At 37.1% G+C, this 26,943-nt stretch overlaps 1 protein-coding gene across 3 annotated transcripts in view; it reads left to right on the forward strand.

Annotated features, from left to right (window-relative positions):
* PIP5K1B (phosphatidylinositol-4-phosphate 5-kinase type 1 beta) overlaps positions 1-26,943 on the forward strand; it is a 96,872-nt gene that overhangs the window by 47,626 nt on the left and 22,303 nt on the right. For 2 of the 3 annotated variants that reach the window (XM_054651791.2, XM_077171040.1), the window contains 6 exons: positions 932-1,062; positions 11,055-11,172; positions 14,662-14,814; positions 16,551-16,850; positions 24,932-25,143; positions 26,776-26,859. In XM_054651791.2, coding sequence (XP_054507766.1) covers positions 932-1,062; positions 11,055-11,172; positions 14,662-14,814; positions 16,551-16,850; positions 24,932-25,143; positions 26,776-26,859 — 998 coding nt within the window. The remainder of the gene's footprint in view (positions 1-931; positions 1,063-11,054; positions 11,173-14,661; positions 14,815-16,550; positions 16,851-24,931; positions 25,144-26,775; positions 26,860-26,943) is intronic. The other variant, XM_054651795.2, reaches the window with a different exon arrangement.

The raw sequence follows: 26,943 nt of genomic DNA on the forward strand, positions 1-26,943 counted from the left end.
GGAGCACAAGGCTGAGGAGCAATTCTGTGGGAAGGGACCAGGGAGTCCCAGTGAGCAAAAAGCTCAATAAGAGTGAGGAGTTGCTGCTGGAGCAAAGGAGCCCAGTGAGGTCTTGGGCTGCACCAACAGGGGCATCAGCAGCAGAGATTATCCCATTATTGTCAGTGTTTTTCAGGCCACACCTGGAATACTGTTGTCTGTTTTGGTTTCTGCTGTACAAAAAAGATATGGACAGGCTAGGGAGGGTGGAGAGGAGGGCCACAGAGATGATCAGAGGGCTGAGAAGCCTGACACATTCAGAGAGGCTGAGAGAGCTGGGTTTGTTCAACCTTGAGAAATGATGGTTGAGGGGAAACTTATCACCATGTTACAGTATCTGAAGGGTGGTTACAAAGAAGATAGAGGCCCTGTTTTTACATGGAAAATATGAGGGATAATGGGTGAAGTTACTCCTGGGGATATTCTACTTGAACACAAGTGGAAATATTTCACAGTGATAACAGTGAAATAAACTCCCAGTGGAGTGGAATAAACTCCCCAGGATTGGTGGATTCCCATTTTTGAGATTTGGCTTGACTGGGTGCTTGGCTGTCTTGTCTAGATCATGCTTTTGTCAAGAAAGGTTGAACAAAGTGGGATAATGGTTGAACCTTTTGAGGTCCCTTCCAACCTGCTATTCTGTAATTCCATGCTGCGTTAGAACTCCATGTCTAAATTATTTGGGTAATTTGAAAAGTTTCGCTTTGTATATAGTGATTCTTTAAAATATTTTAATTTAATATTTAAATAAAAATCACTGAGGTCTAGGATGTGAAGATGACAGGGTGTTGTTATTATGAAAATGATCAAAGTGTTTAGCTATAATATTATCGATAAAGAACAGAAATCTGCTTTTAGCAAACTCATGCTTGAATTCTTACTTTTTCCACAGACTGCATCCTCCGCTATTAAAGGTGCTATCCAGTTGGGAATAGGATACACAGTAGGAAATCTTACATCAAAATCAGACAGAGATGTTCTTATGCAAGACTTCTATGTAGTGGAAAGTGTCTTTCTACCAAGGTAAGAACAAGCACACTCATTAGGATTTTTCCTCAATAAAATTTCATAATTAAACTCTTAATTAAGTATTTTGAACCAGTTTTGTTTTCCAGTTCTAACAAAATCATGTTAGAGTAAGTATAATGTATGAAACTTGAAAACTTTCTAGTCTTCATGGTGTCATTGGAAAGGAAGGTAGAGAGAGAGTTGGAAAGATCATACTTCATCTGAAGATTTGAGACTTAGCATTTATAGAGAGGGAAAGTAATTTTGACACTTTCAATTAAAGGAGTTGTCAATTTGAAGTGATTTGTGGATCTGACATTCACATTTGATTAGTTGCTTATTAGTTTCTTGATGGTAATACTTGATATTTTGTTGAGGGATTTTTAAAATTTATGAAAATTCAAGTCCTGCCATTTAAAGTATAATATAAAAATTTATACTACAACGTGTCCTTATATTTACGCTATAAAATTCTGTCCAGGACTCTAGTCTGTGGCAACACTCAGCTCTTACAAGATATGCTGATTACAGGTTGTACACCTTTACTGCTTTGCCACTTCAGCTTATATCACTGCCAAGCCGATGGTATAGAAATAGTAACAATACAGTTATGCTGATAGGGAAATCAAGGTCATACTGATTTTTTGGTGCTCAGAAGGTGAAGTACAGTGCCATGTACCCTTTCCAGGTTAGATGTGCTAGCAAGTGAGGAAAAAAGTTTAGGAGAAATGTATTTCAAAACCAGGATGGCTTTACTCTGTTGAGTGTTTTCTGGGTTTTCAGAAGTGCTAGGTACAGTCATTTAAGTAAGAACATGCTATCTATGTAATCTTTCTTGGATTTGGGATTGATTTCTATCAGTTTTTCAAAGTTTTGTTTATGTGCAGTTTGAATGCTACTTCATAAGATTCATAAATTCCAAATAATTTATAATCCTTAGTATTTACTGGCGTCACTAAACAAAGTTGAATTAACAATGTACAAAATAATTGCATACACTTTAAATTTTGGTATTTCCTCGTGTAAATTTCCTTGATTTTTGTTGAAGTGAGATATCCTTAAGGAAAAAAAAATGTTATGTAAAATGAAGCTTTTGCATTAGTTCCTAGTAGTTGAGGGTATTCATATCCTTGTTTCGGTGTTAATGATAGGGTTTGTGCACAGGTTACTATATTTCTCTTGCAGATTAGGAAGATATAGAGAATTTAACTATATGAATGTGTTTTCATACACTATAATCACAAAATTTTGTTTAAAAAATCCAACTCAAAGGTAAGAAATTTGCATATCATGTGACAAAGCTTTTATTAGTGAGAAAAATGTCTGCCTATGACAGTGATAGAGGCTTCTGTGGTATGTTTGCTATATAAGATCTGTTCATGAAAACTAAATGCAACCTACATGCTAAAACTGTTTTATTACATAGCATGGTTTGAGATAGAAAATTTATTATCTTTCTTTTTAAACATAATTTTAAAGGAACAAGTAAAATAAAATGGTTTGTAGTCCATAGCATTGCATGTGCCTTCTTTCCTGTGAGACTCTCATGCATGTACACACAGAAATGAAATTTACTTGTTTTGTATTGTAATAAGGAAGAGTAGGGAGACATCCCTTCTGGCTTGAAAAAAAACCCAAAAGGCAGAAGGAAGAGACTGATTACACTAATGTAAAATTGAATAGAAAAGCTTTAGTAGTGCCTTTCTGGACAGTTTCTTATTAAAAAAATATTTTGAGGAAAATTAGACAAATGAAAGTAATGGCCAAAGCAGTGTAGTTTTGGGCTTGGGTTTGCTTGGTTTGTTTTTTTTGCATCACTAGGTAGTAAGCAGTATGCAGCATAGTGAGCCATCTTAACTGTAACAAAGAACCTCTCCATAAAGAGCACTCGTTGACAGCATTGTCTATGGAATTAAAAGTTGGCTATCTATAGCAATCTCTTCAAATGACTCGATTTCTTATGCTGATGCATAGAAATGTCCAATTTCAAATCCTTGCTATGTCTCAGTGTAACATCCACTTTTATTTATCTAAATTATATTCCACCAGAAGTGTATTACTGTGCATGAATTATTATACGTTAGGATTGCACAAAATTAATACAGGATTGTTTCTTGCTGGTTCAGAGTATTGGAATGTTGTTTCATGATGGCATTATGTGGATTGGTCCTGAGTCATGTCAATAGGTAACTTCATTACCCATGTTTGAATCAAAAAGCAAAGGCTGCACATTCTTTACAGCTGGAACTGCACTCCCAAGGTGCACCTCAGGTGCTCTTTGCGTTTTCCAAGGGGGAGTACCTACTTGTGATGGCAGCATTGTTAAAAGTAATTACTGTAATGACCTTTTTTTTGGTCCCATTTGGATTGGTCTGGATTGAAATCAATTAGTGGAAATTAGTTACACCAGCAGGTGAAATGGGTTGACCTCTACCTGGAAGTAGCCTGGAGCTAGCTGAGATTGAGTAAACTTTTTGCAGAAGTTTGCAGCAGGAGAACCTTACAGTGCAGCAAGACTGGTGCTGAAACAGGTGCTTACCCAGCAAGGAGCAGTATTTTTCCAGTTGCTTTGGGTACAATTAATTCATCTGCAACGTCAAACAGCTGTCAGCTGAACTTCCCCTTCATTTTGGCAATATCACAGCAACCTGACCCTTTGCATGGTGTCCTACTCCATCTTCATCCCATGTTTTCTCTGCCTTACCTGTGTCTGGAAGTGAGGTGAGAAGGCTTTTTTTCAGTCAAAGGCACACCTGCTTCTTTGACAGCAACAGGGGCACTGTTGAGGTAACAGTGGTAAGACAGACTTAAGCTAGTAGAAATGCAACACAATGCAGCCTATGCACCAGTGAGCAGAAGAGTTTTATATCTGCCCTTTTATAGTTAGGGGAAAATAGTTAACACTTGTTTATGAATTTTATAGGTTGAAGAGGATAGTTTCTGCACACCTCTCAAGACCCTGAAATAGCCCTCATCCTGTATCTCTGCTTCAGTAGTCATACTGAAGCATTCAGGATTCATTAAGAAGGGAGAAAAATGTCAGGGAAAAAAGTGGTTAGGTCAGATCTGAACATAACTGCTCTGCATATTTGGGAGCTACAGATGTAAATCAGAAGTAACTCCCTGGATTGCAGGTTATTCCTGGTCCAGAGTTACTCTGTAACTGTGTTAAATTAGTCAGAGTTTAGCCCAGTTAATTTACGTGTTTATTTCTGGAAGTGACTTTGAGTGAAGTACAGGTGTCTGTACTTCTGCTGTGTCTGTTTACTATTGTGGATTTGAATTGCAAAGGTTCTTGCCTTCATTTGCACATCGTAGTGGTGGAGGGCTTTTCATCCCGTTCTCTTCAAGCTCCCCAGGAGTTTGTATAACTTGTTGTTTTTGGAAAACAAGGTATTACTGGAAGCTGCTATAATGGTTTCATTGAGATCCACCAACCAGATAGAGTTAAAATAGTACTATGCAAATTCGCTCCTAGGATGGAGAAACAAAATGCACCCTGCATTGACCTACTTGATTCTGAAGAGACAGTGCCTGAAGTCTCCACCCTACCCACTGAACAGAGTGAAACCACAAAGGGAAACCACTCTGAGTAACCTCTGTTCTGGCTTTTCAACTCTGCTTTGTAAATCTAGCAACAGAGGTGCTTACCTGGTGTTGGTAGTGCTGCAACAGTGGCTGGAGGGTTTGGTGGGAAGGTTGTTCATCCTGCATGTGCTCTCTGTGCTCAGTCCTGTGACTAGCTGTGTCGGGCATATTTGTGCCCATCTTCCTTGGCTGGAAGCAGTTCCCGGTAGCACAGTTTGCTTCCAGTTAGTCGTTTGTACAATGTGGCTTCAGCAATATTTTGTCAGCCCTTTGCCTTGGCGGTGGTGCTGGCTCCAAGTGAGATGGCCTTGGTTAGAATGGCTCGTTGCTCACCTGTAAGCCTAGCTCTGGTAGGCAGTGGTACCTCAAGCTGGTCACTGGGCCTTGGGGCCATGGAGCTGCTTTTGAGTTGGCAGTGTAGGCTCTTCCAGTAGACACAGAAGGAGGTGCATTTTCTGTGGTGACTGAGAAGCCAAACAGAAGCTGCTACATTATATCAGCTAATTTTGGCTATGAAGCTTTAGAAATGCAGAATGTTTCAAGCCAGACAGTATGTTTCAGCCTGCATTTTTCGTGTTTTTAGATGCAGGCTGCTTCTAAGCACAGCTGTTGAGTTTGACTTTTTTTGCAGCAAGTCGTTAGTCAATCTTATGCACTTCCCTTGCTAATAAGCTTTTATTGCAGGGTCTAGACCCTGCATGTTGAGAACAGTTGCTATGGTTTCTAATTGAGCTGGGAAGTGTGTTACATGCCCGATGACCTGTATGCACTCTGCAGCTACAGTCTGTGCCCTCAACTGGTTCATTTACAAATTGCTTACTTGTGATGCTAATGAAAGATTATTCAATACTTTCAGCTCTTTAATGTCAGAAGCTTACCATTGTATTGTGATAGCATTTGAATAACAGCCCAAATAAATAGTCAAAGTACTAAGAAGGTAAAAACTTTACTTGGCCAGTTTGGGTTCTACCCTACATATACAACTGAAGTGTACTGCTTTCTAGTATGTTTTTGAGGACCGATTGAGAAAACTGATACTTACTCTTGGAAATATCTTTGTATCAACCCTGTATCATAGGTTAGCTGATGAACTAAGTAGTATATTTGTAGTATAGAATGCTCTACAGGTTTAGTGTGACTAGTATTTAAATGTTCAGACTAATGATGAGTTGTTGTGTAACTTATACCATGATACGTGTTTCCTGTGGGCAATTTCACAAGAAAGATAAAGTGACCTGAATATTCTGATGAAGTGCTGCTGCTCTTCCTTGGTGCTTTGGTTGCAGAGATGCACAGAATTACTCAAGTTCTGACAAGGTTTTTATGGTTTGTGAGTGGAGTGATAGCACAGAGAGGAGGATGCAAAACAAATATTAGAAATGGGGATACTTTGGTGACAAAAGCAAAGTCTGATATGAATTACTGGACTCAGCTACTTCTGTTACCAACAAATGATTGGTAAACCTGATAACCTGGATAGTTGTATAACTATGTAGACTCTTAAACTACTTTTCAAGTACTCTGAGATCCTATATTTTAATAGCATTTCCAGTTGGTTATAAAGTAATAATATCTCCATCATTGTAAGTAAATGCTTCTGTATTCAGCTGTTACATAGATACAGTCAACTTGACCAGTTTTTAAGTTACTGACTATTCCTAATTATATTTCAAAGCTGACTTGCAGGGATACGCTTAGGACAGCATTTCATAGCTGGAAGTTTAGGAAAATGGAAGTGAGAAAAGACGATGTTACTGCTGGGCTTTAGCTCAAAGATGAAGAAAACACAGACACACCTATTTGTACAGATAAACATGATATCTACTTCCAGCATGTGGGAAATTGTGCTTTCCTGAAATTACATACAAGAAAGGAACATACCAAAGCACTACCTGACCTGCAGCATGTATTTGTTTGATACAGTTTTTAGAGCTGAAACACATTGTAATGAATTTTTTAAAAGCAGCTGTATTCAAGAGCAATGAAATTGAAATTGGATAATACTAGTTTTTAAGGTTGAGAGCATTTAAGTTTAGACATTTTATTTTGATTTTACAATCTAAAGAATAATTGCTTTCACTGCAAGAACTGATGTGTTCCTCCTCTTCAGTTTTTTTAAAATACACACAGGAAAGTTATACACAGGGTCACAACTACAGACTAATTCTTTTGATAACAGCTCCGTCAGAGCCTTTGAACAATCCTCAGTGATGAAGGCTTGTTACCAAGATATGCAGCTGGCTTTCTCTGCCCCTTCAGATAGGTGTGGTATCTCCTGAGTACATCCTACCAGGGTGAGGCCATAGTAAAGAAAAGCTGCCAAGAAATGTATCTGGGTGTCTTGTTTAGCAAATTTTTACAGCCATGGGGGTTAGCCATTAAAAATGTAATTCATTTTACTTCACTTTCAGTTTGATATTGCACCACCTAGGCTTTAAATCCACTCTCAGCATTTACAAAGGGGCAGGCTTAGATGCACATACTGTCATTTCTAGGTGTGCTTGATTTTAAAAAAATGAAAAATTGCAATATAAGTATTAAACCAAACTTGCATTTTAAGCTTAGTCTCTCTCCTTTAGTCTGCCTATGAATCTTTTTCTTTTGTGGGGTACAACATCTAAAGTTATTAAAATACCTCATAAATTACAATTGCTGCCTAATCATTCCAAAGCCTGTATTTTGTTGTCATAGCTCATATAGAAAGACTTGAATTGCTCAAGATTACCAGAATAAGAGCTAATTTTAAAGTCTTTATCTTTGTTTTTCTGGTAGACCTGTGCTTAAACTAGCTGAGAGGGAAGTTACATGGTTACCCCCTTTCTTATTATGTCCAAAGCACCATTTTACAAATTTAACTTTTTGTCAATGGATCATGGACATTTTTTTGTTAAATTTCAAAGACATAATCGTTCCCTTTCATCCCTTCATTGAAATTCCCTAGACTGATTAAAAATTATTATATGTAGTGCTTTGCACATACACTTTAATCCCATGAGAGTGAAACTGTAAAATGCATCAAGAAAATATGAAGAGAAACCACAGAATACATTCTTTCAATAGCTAATAGAGTGGAATGTGAATAATTCTAAATAGGGTAGGGATGTACTTAGATCAAGCCTTCTGTACAGTGGAGTTTGTCTTTTTACAGAAAGAGCAAGGCTGTACTCAATTCATACTTGTCATATGAGCTTCAAATTGATAAGAAATTTGAAAGGTTTCCATTACCAGGTAAGAAATTCCTGGAAGTGAGGGTGCTTTTTCTGTTGGAAGTAAAATCAGGAAAACCTTAAAACTATTTTCCAGAGTACTAACAAGAAATCTTAAATTTGTGTCAAGCTTGCTTCATGAATTACAGAAGAGCTTACTGTTGGGATCAGTAAACTATTCTGTTAGGTAGTGAAGCTGAAACTAATTAATATGATTAACGGAAACAGAGTATGGTAAAATACTCTGTAGACTTAGAACAGAAGTGTTTTCAAAGATGATTTTATAATTAATAAGGAAAACTGTCTGTATAGTGAAATTGACTGTTATATCTGTAATATACTATCTATTGTCTTCTAAATGCATGTAATTGCCCTCTATGTAGAAGCTGTTTCAAAATAATTGCTCTGTTTAGCAATAAATCTCCACTTGCTATGCGTTACTGTGCCCCTGCGGACCCAGCGCTGGTCATTTTACTCCATGTGCACTTATGAAATGGCTCAGAACTGTCCCATTGCCATAGCAAACCTCCTGCCTTCATCTCACCTTAGTGAAGTGACAAAACATGTTCTGGTATAGTAAGGACATGTGATCTACTTGCTGTCATGCTTTCACAGGAGAAGACTTTGAGTTACAGCTGCAGGAAGCAGGTTTAGAAAACTGTTTATTACCGAAATGTAAAACTTAACAAAAAAGTTTAGATGCTTTATAGTCCCTGACAATTATGTGATACTTCAGTAGAGAATACTCTGTTCTATTATTTTCTTCATCTTATGACAATTAAATGCATTTACAAGTATGACCCCAGGTTTCCAGTGTAACTATATGACCACTGGGGCATCCTCATATTGTACAAAAATTCAGTGAGTCACAACCAGCTATATAAAACTTAATGTCAGACAAATCTAGCAGTGTTCTGAGCAGTAGAAAGGCCTTATGAAAGAGGCATTAAGATAGCATTAGTCTATCTTAACTGTAAAGAAACACTATCTTTAGCTTGTATCTACTGATTTCCATTTTTAACTCTATAATGGAACAATAAAGCATACGTGGAGTTGATTTTGATATCTTGGAGTCATAATGCAGTAAACATAGAGTGATCAGAGGAGTTCTTTAGAACTAAGCAACCTTTACTATTACCTGTAGGGTTTAGCACTCCAAGAAGCAGCAGTATATACATTTCTGGAGACTGAGAAAGCTTGTTCACCTGCTGTCACTGAAACAGTTCAGTTGTGTGGGGTTTGGCAGCACAGGGGCAGCTGCGTAGGTTGAGTAGGCTTATGTCATTGAACTGTTAATGAAAAGTGGCAAGTTCATATGACAAATATTAATTGTACAGGATGAAGGCTCTTAAATTCTTTCATTATATTTAATTTTTATTCATGATCTTTTTCAGGAATGTTGCTTAACATTTATTGCTTTTCATACCTGTGTGAATTTGTAGCCTTTTTTTCTTTTTTGTGTCCTTTGGATATTCTTTTTGCCAAGCATAATGGTACATTCTGCATTACTGAATAATTTAGTTACAGTAAATGAATAAAGAAGTGCTGGAAAAGCTAACTTCAACACTGTGTCAAGTCTTGGATTTTGTATTTCTCTATTTATCAAACCATTCAGACACTGACCAAAATGATAAGAACAGTAAAACAGAGCAGTACTTTACTGTTATCAAGGAAAGTGGAACACAACAGCACAGTCTTGGAGAAATAAATAAAGGCAAACAGAAGTCATGCAAAACACAAGCAGGATGCCAGCTCAGCTCTACAAGGCTGGCAAAGTAGAGGTTGTGCAAAACAATGATATTGCACTTACCCAGAAGCAGAGGTCAAGGAACAGCCACATAGAAAGGACACTGGACATTGAATACAGATCCCAAAGAATCAGATGAAGACTCCTGAAAAGGGGTGTGATTATGTCGAAAAAAGTCAAGTAAGTGGGGATAGCTAATGAATATATAACCAGTGTGTATCATAAAAACTCTGTTCACATGACTCTCAGGGCCCTTGATTAGAGGAAAGATCCCCAGAGTGACCAGCATGCTGTAATAAAGACCTACTTTCTAATATTCTAATAAAAATGTGTTAGAAATTTTCTATCTGGCTGATTTCAGTACCAAAATTTTGTCTTAAAGGTGTTCTTGTTTGTTTTGAAATCACAGTGTAGAACTTTATTCTTCTGCTTAAAAGGCCTCTCTCATTTTCTATCATAAATGAATCCATGGGCATTGGGTTGTTTTGTTTTGTTTTTAATCCAGCAGCATTTTGCTGCTGACTTTTATATCTAGTATGCATCTCAAGAGTTTTGTAACTCAGGCTAAAAATACAGTGAGGTGATGAATACAAAACAAGGAAAAGAGCTAAGGAGTACAGCTAACAAACAGGATGAGCTGGAAGCCATAAAGTAGCAGGAAAGCCATGACATAGTCACTACCAGAGGAGCATGGTGGGATGAGCAGAGTGCTGCACTGGATGGCTACAAGCTCTTCAGAAGGGACAGGAAAGGAAGGAGAGGTGTGGGGAGACTCTGTACAGTAGGAAGTGTTTTGAGTGTACAGAGCTCAAGGCTAGCAATGAGAAGGTTGAGTGCCTATGGGTGACAATCAGGGGAAGGCTGAAAAGGCAGATATCCTGGTGGGAGTCTGTTATAGACCACCCAACCAGGATGAGGAGGTGGATGAACTATTCTATGATGTGATGCTGATGTTTCATGATTGTCAGCCCTTTTTCTTATGGGTGATTTTAACCTGCCAGATGTCTGCTGGAATTCAACACCAGAGAGGAAGCTGGGAAGTGAGCCTACCAGGGGAGCTACCCTGCTGGATCTGCTGCTTACAAACAGAGAAGGGCTGGTGGGAGATGCTGTGGTTGGAGCCATCTTGAGCACAGAAACCATGACACAACAGTTTTCAGTACTCGGTGGGGTCAGTCTCTACCCTAGACTTCTGAAATGCAGACTTTGTCCGTTCATGTCTAAACATGATCTTTATGCAAATGCATACAGGTAGTGAAAATAGTTATTTCCTTTAAGGTGAGGAAAAGGAATTTTCTGGCATTGTCTCTCATGGACATTTCTATTAGTGGTTAATGATAATGGAGAGGTTTATCTGCATTTATGCTCTTTTTTCAGCAGGGGAACAGTCAAGTTAGGCAGCTTAGAGGTGAAACTAGCTGCTAATAATTACTCAGTAATTTGGTTTGGTTTGTTTCTGTTTTCAGTGAAGGCAGCAATCTAACCCCTGCTCATCATTACCCTGACTTCAGATTTAAGACATATGCACCTCTTGCCTTCCGCTATTTCAGAGAACTTTTTGGTATCAAGCCTGATGACTATTTGGTAAGAGCCTGCAGTTTTCCTTTGAGTTACAAACTATTATAAAGCAAACTATTTTTAAAACGCTAGTTTTATTGTGGCAGAATGGGATTCTTAAAGGGTGCCCAAATCAGTAAGAAATTTTGTGTGTGGAGAGGTATATAACTAGTGAATATTTTTGGTGGTGACAAAAATTTTAATTCTTTATTTTTGAGATGATTCGTATTTAAAAGCCTGCTTTGTTAATTGACTAGAGCAATATCCATGTCATTCAGATAATTTTTCTAGAGAAGTTATGATCAGTAGTTTGTGACTTCTATCAATTCAGTTCTAATTAATTACTTTTGTGTGATTTGTGTTATGCACATCATTACAAAGTGAAATCTGCAAATGTTCCTGTCTACCTTTGAGGCTCATGGATGACAGACTAAAAATGAAGCATTTTAGAATGCATCCTTTGTTCTCTCTATTTTATAAATTGAAGACTTATTCTTTCATAGTGTTCAGTTTACACCAGAAAAAAAGTTAGAAATTTGCTGACATTGTAAAAGCAGGCTTTACTTGGTGGAACCACTTTATATACTGCTAGTATATAAAGCCAAGTGTTGGCTATTTTATTTCTCCTGTAGCTCCCCTTCTGGAAGGGTAGGGTGAATGCTGAGATGGATTTTCTTCTAGATGTTTGCCCAATGTTTGGTTTGTTTCATGGTGGGTCACCCAAGAAATCAGAGTCCTGGTAAAAATTAGCAACTTTAAATGTAATTTTTTGAATGAGCTTTAAAATGCTGAGTGAGCTTTTGTTCTATTATTGATAATGGCTTCTTTAAGACCGAAAGTATTTTAAAGGGCTTGGGTGAATAAAAAAGAAAAATTGATTAAATGTTTCTGAAATATTAATATACTACTAAATAAATTGTTTCTGTTGTGTTCAAGTGTGCTATAATGGGGTTTTCTTCCTAGATGAACAATAAGCCTGGTTTTGCTTTTATTTAGGTTGAATATGGGTGTCTTTATGTGGGTGTCTTTTTTTAATTCTTTAGTGCTATGTATGGGTTTTGTGTTAGTAGTCCTCATTACCATAGTTACATATAAAAAAAGGATAATTATTTTGAATTATAAATGGTAGTAGCAAGGAAATAAAGTTGTTTGGGAATTTTGTAAATCATAGAGTCATAGAATGATTTTGATTGGAAGGGGCTCAAACATGATTTATTTCCAACTTCACTGCCATGGGCAGGGACATCTTCCCCTACACTAGGTTGCTCAAATCCAGCCTGGTACTGAACACTTCTGGAGATGGGGCATTCACAACTTCTCTAGACCACACATTCCGGCACCTCACCATCCTTAGAGTGAAGAATTTCTTTCTTCCACTGACCACAACTCTTAGAGTATGACCAATTCCTTATCCTCTGAGTTATCCATCTATCAAAACTATGCCTCTCCAGATCAGAGACAAAGACATCATGGGTGACAGTTGTGTCATTATGTAATGTGCTGTTTATCTTATCTCTTTTTATGGTCTTGGTAAAAGCTGAAGTATATGGGCTGTGTTGCCAGCTGCTAAAAGGACTGTGCTTCCTAGAGCAAAGTTATTATCACCTGCAACTTCTTTTCCATCTAAGGAAGCTTTTGCAGTAGCAGAAATTAAAGTTTATACAAAGACTGCATGCTGTGAATAAGATTTGTGACAGTCATTTTAACTACAAAAAGACTATTCCCTGAGGGAAGTTACTAGTAAAGACAAGTTGTTGCAGATTCTTTTTTCTCTTGGCACAGGAAAACACACAAGTATGTATGTAGTAAATGATTGTCCAGCTGTGGCTGAAGGGCTGTGGCTGTGAAGTAAAATAAGAAGAGTAGAAATTACAGCAAGCATATGTGAGTTTACACTGTTAATTTGAAGTGACAAAGCTCAAGATTTAAAGTTTTCACCTTTTCCAAGGAGGATGAGCAGTAACACACTGTAGGAGTCAGACAGGATAACAAGTGTAAATACATTTGAACAGCTGGTAGAATTAAATTGTCACTGTAAATCTCATGGAGTACTGTCATTTTGCAGGGAAACTTCTTGATCATAAATACTCACTTGTCAGGCTCTTGGGGATTTTCTTGCCTTTTGGTTTTGATTTGCCTTTCAGAGGTGTCCAGTTAAAACTAGCTGGGCCCTTTGTATAGCAGCATTTGGTGGGTGGACTTTTTTACAGAAATGCATACCACTGGAAAATGACCAATGCAGGGTGTTGGACAATGTCTTGTGCTTATGTTATACTATTCTATTGAGCTTTAATGTTTAGGATAATCGTATTCAAATGTTTATCACACAGTGACAGTTACTCATTAAGATTTAAATATTTTGTCAAGAAAAATGCAATTGCTGCAGTTCAACTGCTGAATTGGTCTGAAGGTTTGTAGTGTTACAGATTGGTATGACCATTCTGTCTGTAGAAAATTGCAACTATAGGATTAACAAGAAAAGTATTTTGTATTAATTGGAATTGAGTATAAGCAGGGAGAAGAAATATCTATATATCATGCAAAATTATCTTCAAAATTACAAGCCTTAGCTGGAGCTAGGATAAGAAGATGTATTAAGGCAATGGCATGACCCCATAGAAAACATGCTTCTTTAGTTCAAGTGCTCACAAAAGAACATATTTATTAGATTTTCTAGTATCACTACTTTCAATTTTAATATAGATAGGTTTTTCTATGGTTTTGAGCTGAATGTCAACTCTCCATATAATTTGAATGAAGTTTGGAATAGTGGACACTTAGTAAATGTACATTAGTCTCTGTATCACAGTATGGTTCTATTAATAAGGCATAGTCTTTGGTGTCTTTTTCCTCCTTAATGCAATTGTAATTCTTAGTGTGTCCTGTGGAAAAGGAAGCCTGGCTAAATATGCAATATAATGATCCTTCAAATTCCAGTTTTTCTTGCTTACTGGTATTGAGTTTTTTTCTGATTCAGGTGGTTTTCAATCACAAAACTAGTAAAAGATTTTAAAAATTAGTAACTATACTAAAATTAGTAGCTATAGCTATACCAATTTTATCAGTCTAATAGTTTCAATCCCAGTTGCACAGAATAGGATTTGCCTATTTGTCTATAATGAGAAACCTCACTCCTAGTCTATTTTTCTACCATCCTGTACCTGTTTCTTTCAAAAAAAATGGATGTGAAAACAAACAGTTCCAGTGAAAATGTCTTCTCAAAGCTTTTGACTCAGAATTTGCTATGCTGACAGCATGGAGATCAACTCCTTCCACATCAACCACTGGCTGTTGGAACCTGTTGCTTTGGAACATGAAGAGGGATATAAGCTCAGCTGCCAGCTCCCTTCTATGGCTGTGCAGCATGGCCCAGGCAGAGTGGCCAAACCTCAGCCAGCAGCAGTAGTGTTGCTACGTGATTCTCTTGTGACTACTTGAACCTGCAGTTCTTCATATTAAACTTGTGTTTGGGTAATGCACGCATTGGCAGTGAAAAGCAATTTTTGTCTCTTCCAGTACTCAATCTGCAGTGAACCTTTAATTGAATTATCCAACCCAGGTGCCAGTGGGTCTTTATTTTTTGTAACTAGTGGTGACGAATTCATCATCAAAACAGTTCAACACAAAGAGGCTGAGTTTCTTCAGAAGCTCTTGCCAGGTTATTACATGGTAAGTAATTGAAGACTTTATTTTACTTCTATTTCTCCTGCTTCATGTTACTTCTGAAGATTCAGTTTCACTTGGCTTGAAATATTCCACTGGGTTAATCTGTATTTTTTGTAATATTTTTTTACATTTTTACCTGCCTTTCTACTTCACGCCCTACATACCCAACAGAAAGAATAGGTATAAACCTAGAATATATTTAAGATAAGAATTGGTGCTCTTTTAGCATTCAAGATGAAGCTGAATGTCATAATCTAATTTGATACCAAACTTTGCTTTTAATAAGCTAGTAACAAAATAAGGTTTCTAAATTTCTAATTCAGTTTTCTTTCTCCATTTTGTGTTTGTCTACCCTCTGCATTTCACTCAGAGTGGACAAAGAAACTAGACCGGTCAGTTTCCCTTTTGTTTCCAACTACTTCTGATTTCCATTTCTCATGTATTAAAGCAATGATGTAAAAGATATTTTTATCCATGTAATTTGTTCAAAACTTAATTTTTAAATGGAGCTTTTTGAGGGCTAATTCTAAGTCCATTGTATTGGGTTTTGTGTGTCATCTAAAAGGAAAGCCATTGATTAAAAAGTGAGTAGAATTTAATTTTTTTTTTTTTTTTTGTAACAAAAGCCACCCATACATATGAACAGGCATTCTTCTGGGTGGTATGTATTTATATTATTAGACCTGTGACTGACTTTCTTTTTTTGCTTTGTTTCCTGACGTAAATACTTGAAAAATTACCCTCTCACTTATACTAAAAATGCGGAATGTTGTCATTATTGCACTAAAGTAACATGGATTCACTATGTGTGGAAGAAAAAAAAGATGTGTACTGACACATGAAAAAGGACAATGGTGGCAGGTTTTGTTGTTCCTAATCACGATAATCCACTCAGCACAAGTCTGTGTTATTACAAGTACATTTAAGGCCGGTTTGTATTACTTCTGGGAACTTTATTCTCACTGCTGTGCAATTGCTTCCAAAATGTAAAACTTCAATTGCTGTGATTATTTCTGTGACAATACTTTCTTCTGATAGTTGTATATTGTAACTTAGTAATCATCTAAGACCTGAAGTAGTTTTTCCCCTTCTTTCTTTTTCATGCCAAAGACTGAGAACAGTTGTATTCAGAAGAAGGATTTTCTCTCTCACCTGTGTTATCCTCTCTTACCTAATTTATTTTACCTGTTGTGGAATTTGGATTATTTCACACTTTTCTGTTCTGGTGGTCAGTTGTGGTTCTATTATGCCTTCACATGCCTTTGGAAATAATTTAGTCATTTAGCACTAACCCTGACTGTGTTCAAAGCCTCGTGGAGAGAGGAGTTCTGTTTTTCAGAATCCAAGTCAAGATAATGAGAATTACATTTAACCCAGACTTCTTCCAGCAGGTAAAACACAAAGGTTGTTCAGGTCAGGAAAAAAAATTAAGTCTTTGGGATGCTTTTAGGTTTGACCTAGTCTGCTCTTTTCTGTGAGAAAGAAAAACCTGGCATAAATGTAGTTACTGCTCTGCTTTTGCGCTTTGTAAGTCCCTGGCAAAAAGGTAGTGCCTATGCTAGATTGCTGGAATAGAAACCCACAAAGATAATCAACTGGTTGAAGAAACTGTGCTGAATAAGAAAACATTCATAATTTTCTTCATGTTTGTTAATGTCTTTTGTGTTAAAGAAAACCCTTTCTTAAGCATGGAAGTTCATTGAAAATAGACATATTTAAAAATATCTCTTTTGTTTTAGAATCTGAACCAGAATCCAAGGACTCTTCTTCCCAAATTCTATGGGCTGTACTGCGTTCAGTCAGGAGGCATTAATATTAGAATTGTTGTGATGAACAATGTTTTGCCACGAGCCTTGAAAATGCATTTCACATACGACTTGAAAGGCTCCACGTACAAACGCAGAGCATCAAGAAAAGAGAGGGAGAAGTCCAACCCTACATTCAAAGACCTGGATTTCCTGCAAGATATGCATGAAGGCTTGTATTTTGACTCTGAAACACACAGTGCACTCATGAAAACACTACAGCGGGATTGTCGAGTGAGTATAAATTTAAACTTCTGAATTCACCTCTGCTCTAAATTTACTCAGTACAGATTACTTAACCTCCATTTGTTTTTCGTGCTGTTTAAGGAGGGATAACTATGGATGTCAGAGCACTGATGAAGCCTGTATTTTAGTTAAGCTGTTGTGATCTGAGATCATAGTCATAGATAGAATGTCATATACTTTTTGAATACCAACAGACTGGGGACCATGAGCACTTCCCTCACTGTGGAACTGGTTCCAATGCTAAACCACCATCTCACTGAAGAACTTTTTCTTCTATCCACTCTGAACTTTCCCAATGCAGCTTGAAGCTGTTCTCTTGCATCCTATCAGTAGGCATCAGAGATCAGCATCACCCTTTCTGCCACCCTCAAACTTTATATCCTCCTCTGGTCCCCACAAATCATGCCCTGTAGTCCTTTCACTGTCTATGTTGCCTTTCTTTGGACGCATTCGTATATTTAATATCCACCTTACACTGTGGAGCCCAAAACATGCTTGCAGTTCTTGAGGTGAGGCTGCTCCAATGCTGAGTGTAGTGGGACAATCCCCCTTCTCAAACCAGGTGGCTGTACTGTGCTCAGTGTACCCCAGGATACAGGTGGACATTCTAGCCACCAGGGCACATTGCTGACTCATTAAGTTTATAATCTAGCACAACCCTAAGTTCCCTCTATTTCTATGTACATCTATGATTACACTGATCCATCTGTGGCCATACAGGTTAATACAGGAATGAAGTCCAGTAGATTTGATGATGATGATGATTTCCATTAATTTGGAGATTTTAATTACTTTTTTCTTGAGACATAATTAGTCCTGTGGAACTTTATTATGCATGATAAACTGTATGTAGAATTGCTGTGAATATGTCTCTTGGTTACCTAGGAATGGGAAGGCAGGCCTAGTGGTAGCAGTCTTACTTCTTGAGCAAGGTAATTTCTTCCTCAGCTGAAAAGTCCACATAAAAGCTGTCCACAAAATATTTTCAAGGCAGAAGAGGGATACCTTTCATTGCTCTTTGAGAAGACCCTGGTGAATGGAATCAGTTCCTATTATGGGCAGAGAGAATTGCTGTAAAATAATTTTTTTCCCCTGTAGCATGGGTAAGAAAATGTAAAGCAGAAAAAGGGTGACTCCAGATCTCTCAGAACTTGCCAGGATTCCTGGGGTTTTGGAAAGAAAAAAATTGCTTTGTCTGAGGGAAATCATAAGAATTTCATAATAATAAAGCAAAATACATAGTCTGAACTCACCACATAGAAGAGACACCCTTAATATCAGAGTTTGTTGTTCACTGCCACCTGTGGTACAAGATGGAAAGCATTGTTTTTGCACATGAATGGAATTTTTTGTTTATCGCAGAAGTCTGCAATGCCTTGTGATTGGTTTGTAAAGCTGTGTGACCTAATGTTCAGCTGTGTATTCAGCATGAGACGTTTATCTAACACGGCACATTGTTCTCTCTGTAGCCTCTTGCAGTGAGTATTTCCTGAGCTCCTACCATGTGTGATGACAGAGAATGCATCAGTATGTTACATCTGGGGATGTGGATGCCTTTCTGTGCACCCCCTACTTGTCCAAGGTTACTTATCCAGTCAGAGCTTGGGGAAATCTATGGTATTGGAAATAATAGAGGGTATCTAAAAGATGGAACTGGACTGAAAAGTTAAAACAAGAATCAATCATTTATTTGTTACATATAAAGGGACTGTTAATGATTCTTTGGAAGTCCGGGAAAATTCCTGCTACGTGTTATTTGAGTGCTAATATAATCCTTTTCAATGTATATCTTAAATTAACAACTCTAAAGTTAGTCTAGAGTTCTTAAAGGCCTGGCTAAATTTTAAAAGTATTAAAAGTAAAGAAGAAAGTTATCCTATAATAATCAGTGTATTTACATAAATACACATATGGACAATAAAGTGTATGTCCGTGTGTAACTGTAGATATATAAACACACTGAAAGTTATATGTATATAAAAAATTAGCTGCCTTTTTTTTCTATTCAAACAAGTCTTACTCTGTGTTGTAAAACAGAAGGAGCAGACAGTTATCTTTCATATCACTGAATTGATCCAAGCTAATAAGGTTGGATCTGACTACCTGCCTTTTATTTCTTCCTTTAAAAAGACCAGAAATATTCCATCCATTTTGTGAAAAGGACATCAGTGTTGCCTCTGCTTTTTTCTCCCCATGAGGTATTTGGATGGGTATAGTGATAACTGACCAGCTTTTTAGGACATGAAAACGTGTCATCTCTTTTTACTGCTACTTCAAAGTGAAGAAGTTAGTGTAGGCACTTGAAATTAAGAATTCATTTAAGAAAGGAAATTTTTGATCTTTCCAGTATTTCAGGACTAAGAAAATCTCTTCTGTGTTGCTTAAATTTGGATTGTGTTTCCATTGCTCATATTTGTAATCAGAATCAGGAAGTAATAGACTTTTCTCCTAGTTCTTAAATATAAATATCCCTGTCTGCTAGCCCCTCTCCTCCTTAAGATCAATTGCTAAATTCAGAGGCCTGGCAGAATTTCCTGGTAATGAAAGATAGTGGTGGTGGGGACCTGCTATGGTCTGTGACTGCTGCCACTGAATCTTCTGCCCTATTCACCAATGGACTCATGTTTTCCTTGGTCAGCTTTTCTTTGTGTCTTGATATTCCTTGAAAGTCTCTACTCTATCTGGCCTTTGGCTTCCTTGATCACAGCTGCCGTCCCTAGATGCCCAGACAATGTTTCTCTATTCCTCCTTTCTAGCCTGTCTGTCCTTTCCTGTCCTGCATGCTGGCTCTTCACATTCAAGCTGTGCTGTGGCTTCCTTGCTTAGCTGAATTTGCCTCCTGATACATTTGCTCAGCCAGCACAAACGATGTTGACAACTGAAACAGAGCTCCTTCCCCAGGGAATGCAGTGCTGGAATGGTAGACCACTGCTGGAGTAGTTCTGTCCTTTCACACCTCCTGGCAGTGCTGGTGAGGAGATGCATGACCTGCCCAATTAGAGAATGGAGCTGAGTTGTTTGTGGTGATCCCTCATGGGCTGGTGCCTCCAGATTATCCATGCTGGAACAAGTACAGGTTGATAGCATTGTTCAGCTCCTGCATTCCCTGCTTGTTTTGTTCACACTTGAGGTGACAGGGTCTGAAAACTTGTCTCACAGTTAATTTTGCAGCATTTGCACCTTAACTGAACCAAGGAGTGTAATATTACAGTGTTCCTAAAGAGGGAATATTAATGAATTTATCATATATACAATGTACACCATTGAAAATTTGAACTAGCTTTCAAATTCCAGACTATTGCTGAGACTTTCTGTAGCTGGCAAGTATCCTTGCCTGTTTGGAGAAGCAGTAACAATTAATCAAATTGTGGTCATGTCATTTTTAAGAGCAAAAAAATAATTTGAAGGTGTTTTTACTATTTAGAAATTAATGGCTTTTGAGAGTCTGCATTTTATCTTTATGGCAAAAACCACTGGACTTTTCTGAGGAAATTACATTTTAAAAGTTACTAACTAGGATAGCTGTAAAGACAAGGAAATTTAAAGAGGATCATATATCCTAAATTTGAGACTTAGGTATTATTTTCATCACTGCTGTTTTAGCCAGTTGCTACAGAAGTTTTCTGGTGTGATTGCGCATCTGTTTTGTGCTCTAGCGAATGAGATGCAGACCTTGTATGACCAAATTTATCCACAGAATTTTTCAAATCCCTTAGTAGCATGTGTGGTGTGTTTTGCAGGTTTTTGTCTTTTTTCTGCCTCAAAGGACCTACACAAATCTTCAAGCCAAATAACTTCAGTGACCCATTGTACAGCATATCCTTACAAACAGTAGTGTTGGCATAACTTAATGAAATATTAAACTGCAGCATAGGACAGAAATAAAAGATGGCATGATGCGGCATGGAGATGGAGAACATACTAATCTTAGATGAAGGGCCTCTTAGTCAGAAAAAAATCAGAATCCAGATTGTTAGTTTTGGAGTGTTAATTAACAATATATTTTGAGAATTCTGTTGAAATGGGAAGTGATTCCACTTATGTTTAGATGGGAATGTGATGATTCATTTTCTTAGGATAGATTTTTTCTAAACCAGACCCATATTTTGGCATTGACATTTGTGAACTTGTTCCTAAGACATGATTATTTTGTGACTCAGTCCTTTAATTTGTGTTAATTTCATATAGCTCATTATGTTGAATAATAATTATTGATATGCTGTAAAATCAGTCTTCTTTCTACTGTGTTAATTCCTATGTCACTTTTCCAGAATGCTTGTAGGAGAGGAAAATTTCCTTGCATGGTTATCCATTTAGTACTTTCATTAAATAAGCTTCTAATTTTTTTCTTTTGAGTTGTATTTTTCTTGACCCTTTTATGAAAATGATCTGATGACTTTTTTGCATGCTCTTTTGCATGGATAGCAAATGTAAATGCAGATTTCCCTGTCAGATAGTGTGTAGTTTGGGCTGGCTGCATATAAAATAAAAATGACATTTCATGGCAGAAATACTTGTTTTGCTCGGTTAGTCAGTGGCTGAGATAGTGGAGCGTAACCATGTCTAAGATGATTCACAGAATAGTTTAACATCTGATTAAGCTCTGAGAAAAGAAAATCTGATTCAGAGAGTTAATTTTTTATGTTCTGAAGCAACATATTTTGTGATGCCGTTTTACTGTGGGTTTTTATGTGGTATGAAACAAAATAGTGCTTAAGGCTACAAGGGGTGAGTGTCACTTGCCATCTGGAAGGTTTCAGAGCAGCTGAAGTCAGCCTTGACAGCAGTACTTGGTGACCAAGTAACAACACTGTGTTGGCAGATTCTGTGTAGCTAGTGAATTAATATATATAAGTACTACCAAGATGAACAATTTAATGTTAAGTTAATGAACTGAAGGTTTACTTGTTGTTATCAAATCCACCACTTGTTAGTACACAGCATGATTAAGATCATTCTTGCTGAAACCCCACAGTGCCATTTTGCTAGCAAGGAACATGTCAGAATGGTTACATGAGCAAAGATTGGGATTCCTTTACCTATATAAGTAGTGTATTTCTAGGAGTTTATGTCAATTTCTAGTGATCTCACATGGACAGAGCCATCTGTTTTGCAGGGCTTTCTCCTTTTGCTATGAATATAGCCATATAATATTGTATTTGAGTGGGGTTTTTTCCTTAGATTAGGTTATAGTTTTGGTGCCTCTGTAGCAAAAACTTGCTGCTGCATCTCAAAAGCAGTCCTAAAATCATCAAAAGTACTGTAAGCAAACCTCAGGACAGGAAAATAAATGTCTTGATGTTCTGCATTTTGTAACTTGTTCCTTGTTGAAATAGATTATTTTGTACAACTGTGTGTGCAAAATGTTACTTACATATTTTAAAATTGTCAAAATTTGGTATTTTAAATATTAATGAAAATTCATATGTGAGAACACCTCAGATACATTAATCTGTAAATCCAACTGATTTACTGTCTTAATACAGTCTGAGGAGTTTGACACAAAGTTTTGTTGAGTGCTGATCTGTGAGATTCTTCCTTGTTATTCTGGTTAGTTATTTCTTACCAGAACTTTCATTAGAAACAAGTGGGGAGCGAAATGTGTTTAGATATGGTCAAAAAGGTTAATTTGCCTAAGGAGTGGTTGGTTTGGTTATCACGTTTCTAAGGGGAAGTAATCAGAACTGTACCTCAAAGCTGTAGGCAGACAGGGCCAGATCATGTCATGATATCCTGAAGACACTTTGTGGACAGTGTAATGCCACCTCTGAGTAGGGCTATGAACAGAGTGTCTGGGGGACAAGGGTTCTTATGCTGTGTGCTGTTTATAAGAATTTGTACTGCACTTAATCCATTGGATGTGAAGGTATTTCAGTCTGTTAATGAACTGTAATAATGAAATTTGTTTTTATGATGTTTTTCCGTAATCCTATGCCAAAATCATAAATTGTCAGGGTATGATCTGTTGTACTGTACAAGTAGTATGGGTTTAAGTGGCAGTGATGAATTGATGGAGTCAGAAGGATTAATTTTATCACATAAGAGGTCCCTGTGGAAGAAGGAGTAGCTCATTACAGCACAGCCTCCCATGAGACTACATCAAATCATAGATGTAGGTTATGTAATTAGTGCAGTAAAATCATGTGTCTAACATGACCTAATTCAAAATGCAGTAAAGAATATGCTGAAGGTAGAAGTGTCAGCAGTAATTTATAACTGTAAAATAAATGTGGCAATGCTTTTCCCAAGCCTGACTAGCTCCTGTTCTGGTTTTGCGTGAACAGTGCTGCTTACTAAGGTGTTATTTTTCAACCTATCCTGAACTTAGTTTTAGCATTTGATGGCAAATATTCATTGATTACATATTTTTTAATGAATACATGATGTTGTAATTTCTTTCTGAGAAGGTTGGAGTAAAGTGTAGCAATAAATAAGCAGTAAATAGAATTTTAGATGTTTTTGGAACCAAGTGCCTTTGCACCTGTTAGCCATGCTATTTTTGCAATTTATGATTGTAAACCACCAACATGTCCACACAATGCCCAATGAAATTTCAGAATCTTGTGGTTAGAATACGGCTTTTGTTATATATTAAATCCCTTGTGAGTTCTGTCATTAGAAGATGCTGCGGACTACCAAGGCCATACATTAGCAGCCTTTTTCTTGTTCCATTTGAACTAAGGCATCACTGAGTAGGATCTCTCTGCACAAGAGCAAGCCCATGGTGTCTTAAAGTCATTCTTTGAGTCTGAAAATCAGGTCTGATTTTGTGCCTTTCTACATTATGCTTTGTTCCATCACTGCTCTGGTTATCTGAGCAATGAGTATTTTTCCAACAATTAGGTAAATGGTATAAAAACCTTATGATTAGACCTACAGATCCATACTAAATTACTGATTTACTGCCATATAGTTTTGAAACCTATTGCTCTTTTTTCCCCATTAAGAGAAAGGATGTTTCTGCTTAACCAAAAATACTTACGCTTGGATAATCTTCATCAAAATTATATACCTGGAATCTGCTTTCATCTCTGTAAAATCACTTTTTTTCTTGTTCACATAAAAAGACATACTATTGCCTCTTGATTCTGTGACAAAAATTACATCATTATCTTCAGGCATTGGGCCAAAACACATCATGAATCACTGCTGAGCTGCATGAGGTAAAGGAGAGGTGAGCACACAGCATATCCCTCCTGGCTGTTACTGGTGTTTCTCCCTCCACTTAGCAGTGTTGTGTAAGGCATTAAACACAGTTGCTGTTCTGACATTAAACTGTTGCTGTGAACAGTTTGGTTATATTACTAGATGTGATTGCAGCTTGCTTTAGTTCATGTTTGGGTATTGACTTGAGCTGTATTGCTTTTCAATGACAGCATGCCAGACTTCGTAATGCTGTAGCTGACTAAAAACAAATGAAACTATCTGTGTGTGAGAGAAGACATACTGCCAGAGACAGAAATGGTTGGTAGAGCTAGAAGAAAAGGATGGTTGATTCAGTCATGCTTCAGAAGTAAAACCTGTCTTTTGAGTTTAGATAGGCTCTATTTAGCCTAGTAGAGAGGTGCATGATTTTTGTACTCCAATCCCATCAGCTGCTAATAAGGGGATGGCAGCAAATACTGTTGTTGACATTTGAAAATTCTCAAAGAGTATTGTCTCTGTTGCAAATAGGAGGTGGAGGGGAGATAAGAAAGTACAGGCAAAAATGCTCAGGGAGGACTGTATGTGGATTGGAGATAATTTTAAAAATGTGTTGTTCATAAGTATATGATGGAACCATTAATTATTTGCTATAATGGAAAAGGTGCTGCCTGGAATCATCTTCCTTGACTACAAAATAACATCAGGTTACATTTCAGCTGTGCATCTTTCTTTCTCACTTGTTACAAGAGCATTCAGCTAATTAGAGCACTTGTATGAGTAGTGAAAGGTTTTTGTTTAACTGTAATTTCACACACTTCCTGATAAGAGAAGCTTGTGCCTGGAGAGCCTGTTTTCACTCAGGTTTGCAAAATGCTGCTGTGTAATTCTTTTGTGGTTTCAGTATAATCATTCCTTCTTTGTAGGTTCTAGAAAGTTTTAAGATCATGGATTACAGTCTGCTTCTGGGGATCCACATATTGAACAGTAACACAAAGGAAAGAGAAGGAGAGTGTTCCCAGAGCACCTCAGATGCAAAACGCCATGGAGGGCAGAAAGTTCTCTATTCCACAGCCATGGAATCTATACAGGGACCTGGGAAGTCTGGAGACTCCTTCACCACAGAGAAAACAAACACGTAAGTGCTGTAACCTGCTCTTAAGATTGCTTTTAAAAGTATTAACAGGCAAAACTTCCATGAGTACACTGCATTCCAGGAATTGAAAGATTTAGCCTTCTTTTTTTTTTTCCCTTGCATCATTGAGATTTGCCACAGAGCATGAAATTGGAATGTTGGTCAGTAGATTGATAGTCTTTAAATACATGATAGTTCAGAGTGACTTATGTATGCACACATGCATTCTTTTATAAAAGAAATGCTATCAGACAACTATTACAAGAGTCGCAGCTACAATCTAATTTTAACTGAAAGCAGCCTGGTGAGACCAAAGCAAAAACTATAAATTAATATTGAAATGGATATTCCTACGGGGGTTCTTTTCATCTTGAGGTAGTATACTTGATGTACATAGAATGGTATCATCAACCACTAAAGTGCAGTCATATATTCCATTTTCTGAGATTAAGAACCAATATTTTTCTCCTATTTTTCTGTCTAGCAAAAACTTTAATAGAAATTTGAATATATAAACAATCATTATTCTGTTGTTTCTTTTATAATATATTAAGTGCTATGAGAGTATTATTGCCACCATTCAGCATTGCATATAATCAGTCCTTTATTTAAATTAGAATTTAATCTAAAATTAAGGATTTACTTTTCTTCCTGGTTCTCAAGGGAGCTATGTAGCTAAATACAACTAATATACAGAAATCTGTCCTTAAACCGACAGCAAACAAGTGAGAGAATTATGATATTCAGCATTCACAGAGCGCTTCCAGACACTGAGAACTCTAGACTATAATTAGACAGAGCTTTATTTCATTTGGTTTTTACAACTCATTCACATTCACACAGAAGATGGCCAGTGCTGTTGTATGATGGCAGAGGTGTTGCACTGGCTGGGCTCCCACACCACTTGAGCTAATATAGTCCTACCCAGATCCTGTCAAGTGTAGTTCTTCCCTGGCTCCTTGCACTATCTCTCTTATATTGGCATAATGGCTAGTGGAGCAAAAAACAATGCTGTGGTTCTAAAATGGACCATTTTTCTAGGTGTTGGAGTAGGAAGAGAGGGTTTTAGAATGACTGTTCATGGCTGAGTATGGACCTGGGACCAACTGGAGGCCTACACAGTCAGAATTCTCAGCTTGATACTTTTGCTTTATCTGTCACTTATCTGTCTGTAAAGAAATTTTGGAAAAGCACAGCAATACATAATTTTAGTGAAAAATATATGAAACAACCTTTTAGACTTTTATTAAGTTGCAGATTCTTTGTGATTTGTTACCTATGATCAATAAAGTGAGAAAATTCTCCCTTATCTAAAGTTACTTATTTTCCTTAGCAATAAACTGATGGATATTTTCTTCCACTTTTCAGATCATCTGAACATTTCCAATTCTGTCTAAAACATGTCTTGAAGTATTTATTCTTTTAATTATGGATATTTATCACTGAATCCCAGATACTTTAAATTGTCTATTCAAAATCCATTGCATGCTAGGTGACTCACATTTGACTGACTTTGCACTGTGGCATCTGCCTTGAATATTGTCTACTCCTTTGGGTTTGTACAAGAGGGTACAGTTCAGCTGGTAACTGGTGATCAGAGATGTCTTAAAAAATATTCTATGTTGTTTCTCTTAGAATGGGAGGTATTCCAGCAAAAAGCCATAAAGGTGAAAAGCTGCTTTTATTTATGGGTATTATTGATATTCTCCAATCTTACAGGTAAGTTGAACTTCAACTTTCAATGAATTTTCACTGAGCAAAATATTCTGAAATTACTTTTAAAAGTGGAAGCTTTATAAAGCA

The sequence above is a fragment of the Agelaius phoeniceus genome, chromosome Z (genome assembly GCF_051311805.1).
Source record: "Agelaius phoeniceus isolate bAgePho1 chromosome Z, bAgePho1.hap1, whole genome shotgun sequence".
Taxonomy (NCBI): Eukaryota; Metazoa; Chordata; class Aves; order Passeriformes; family Icteridae; genus Agelaius; species Agelaius phoeniceus.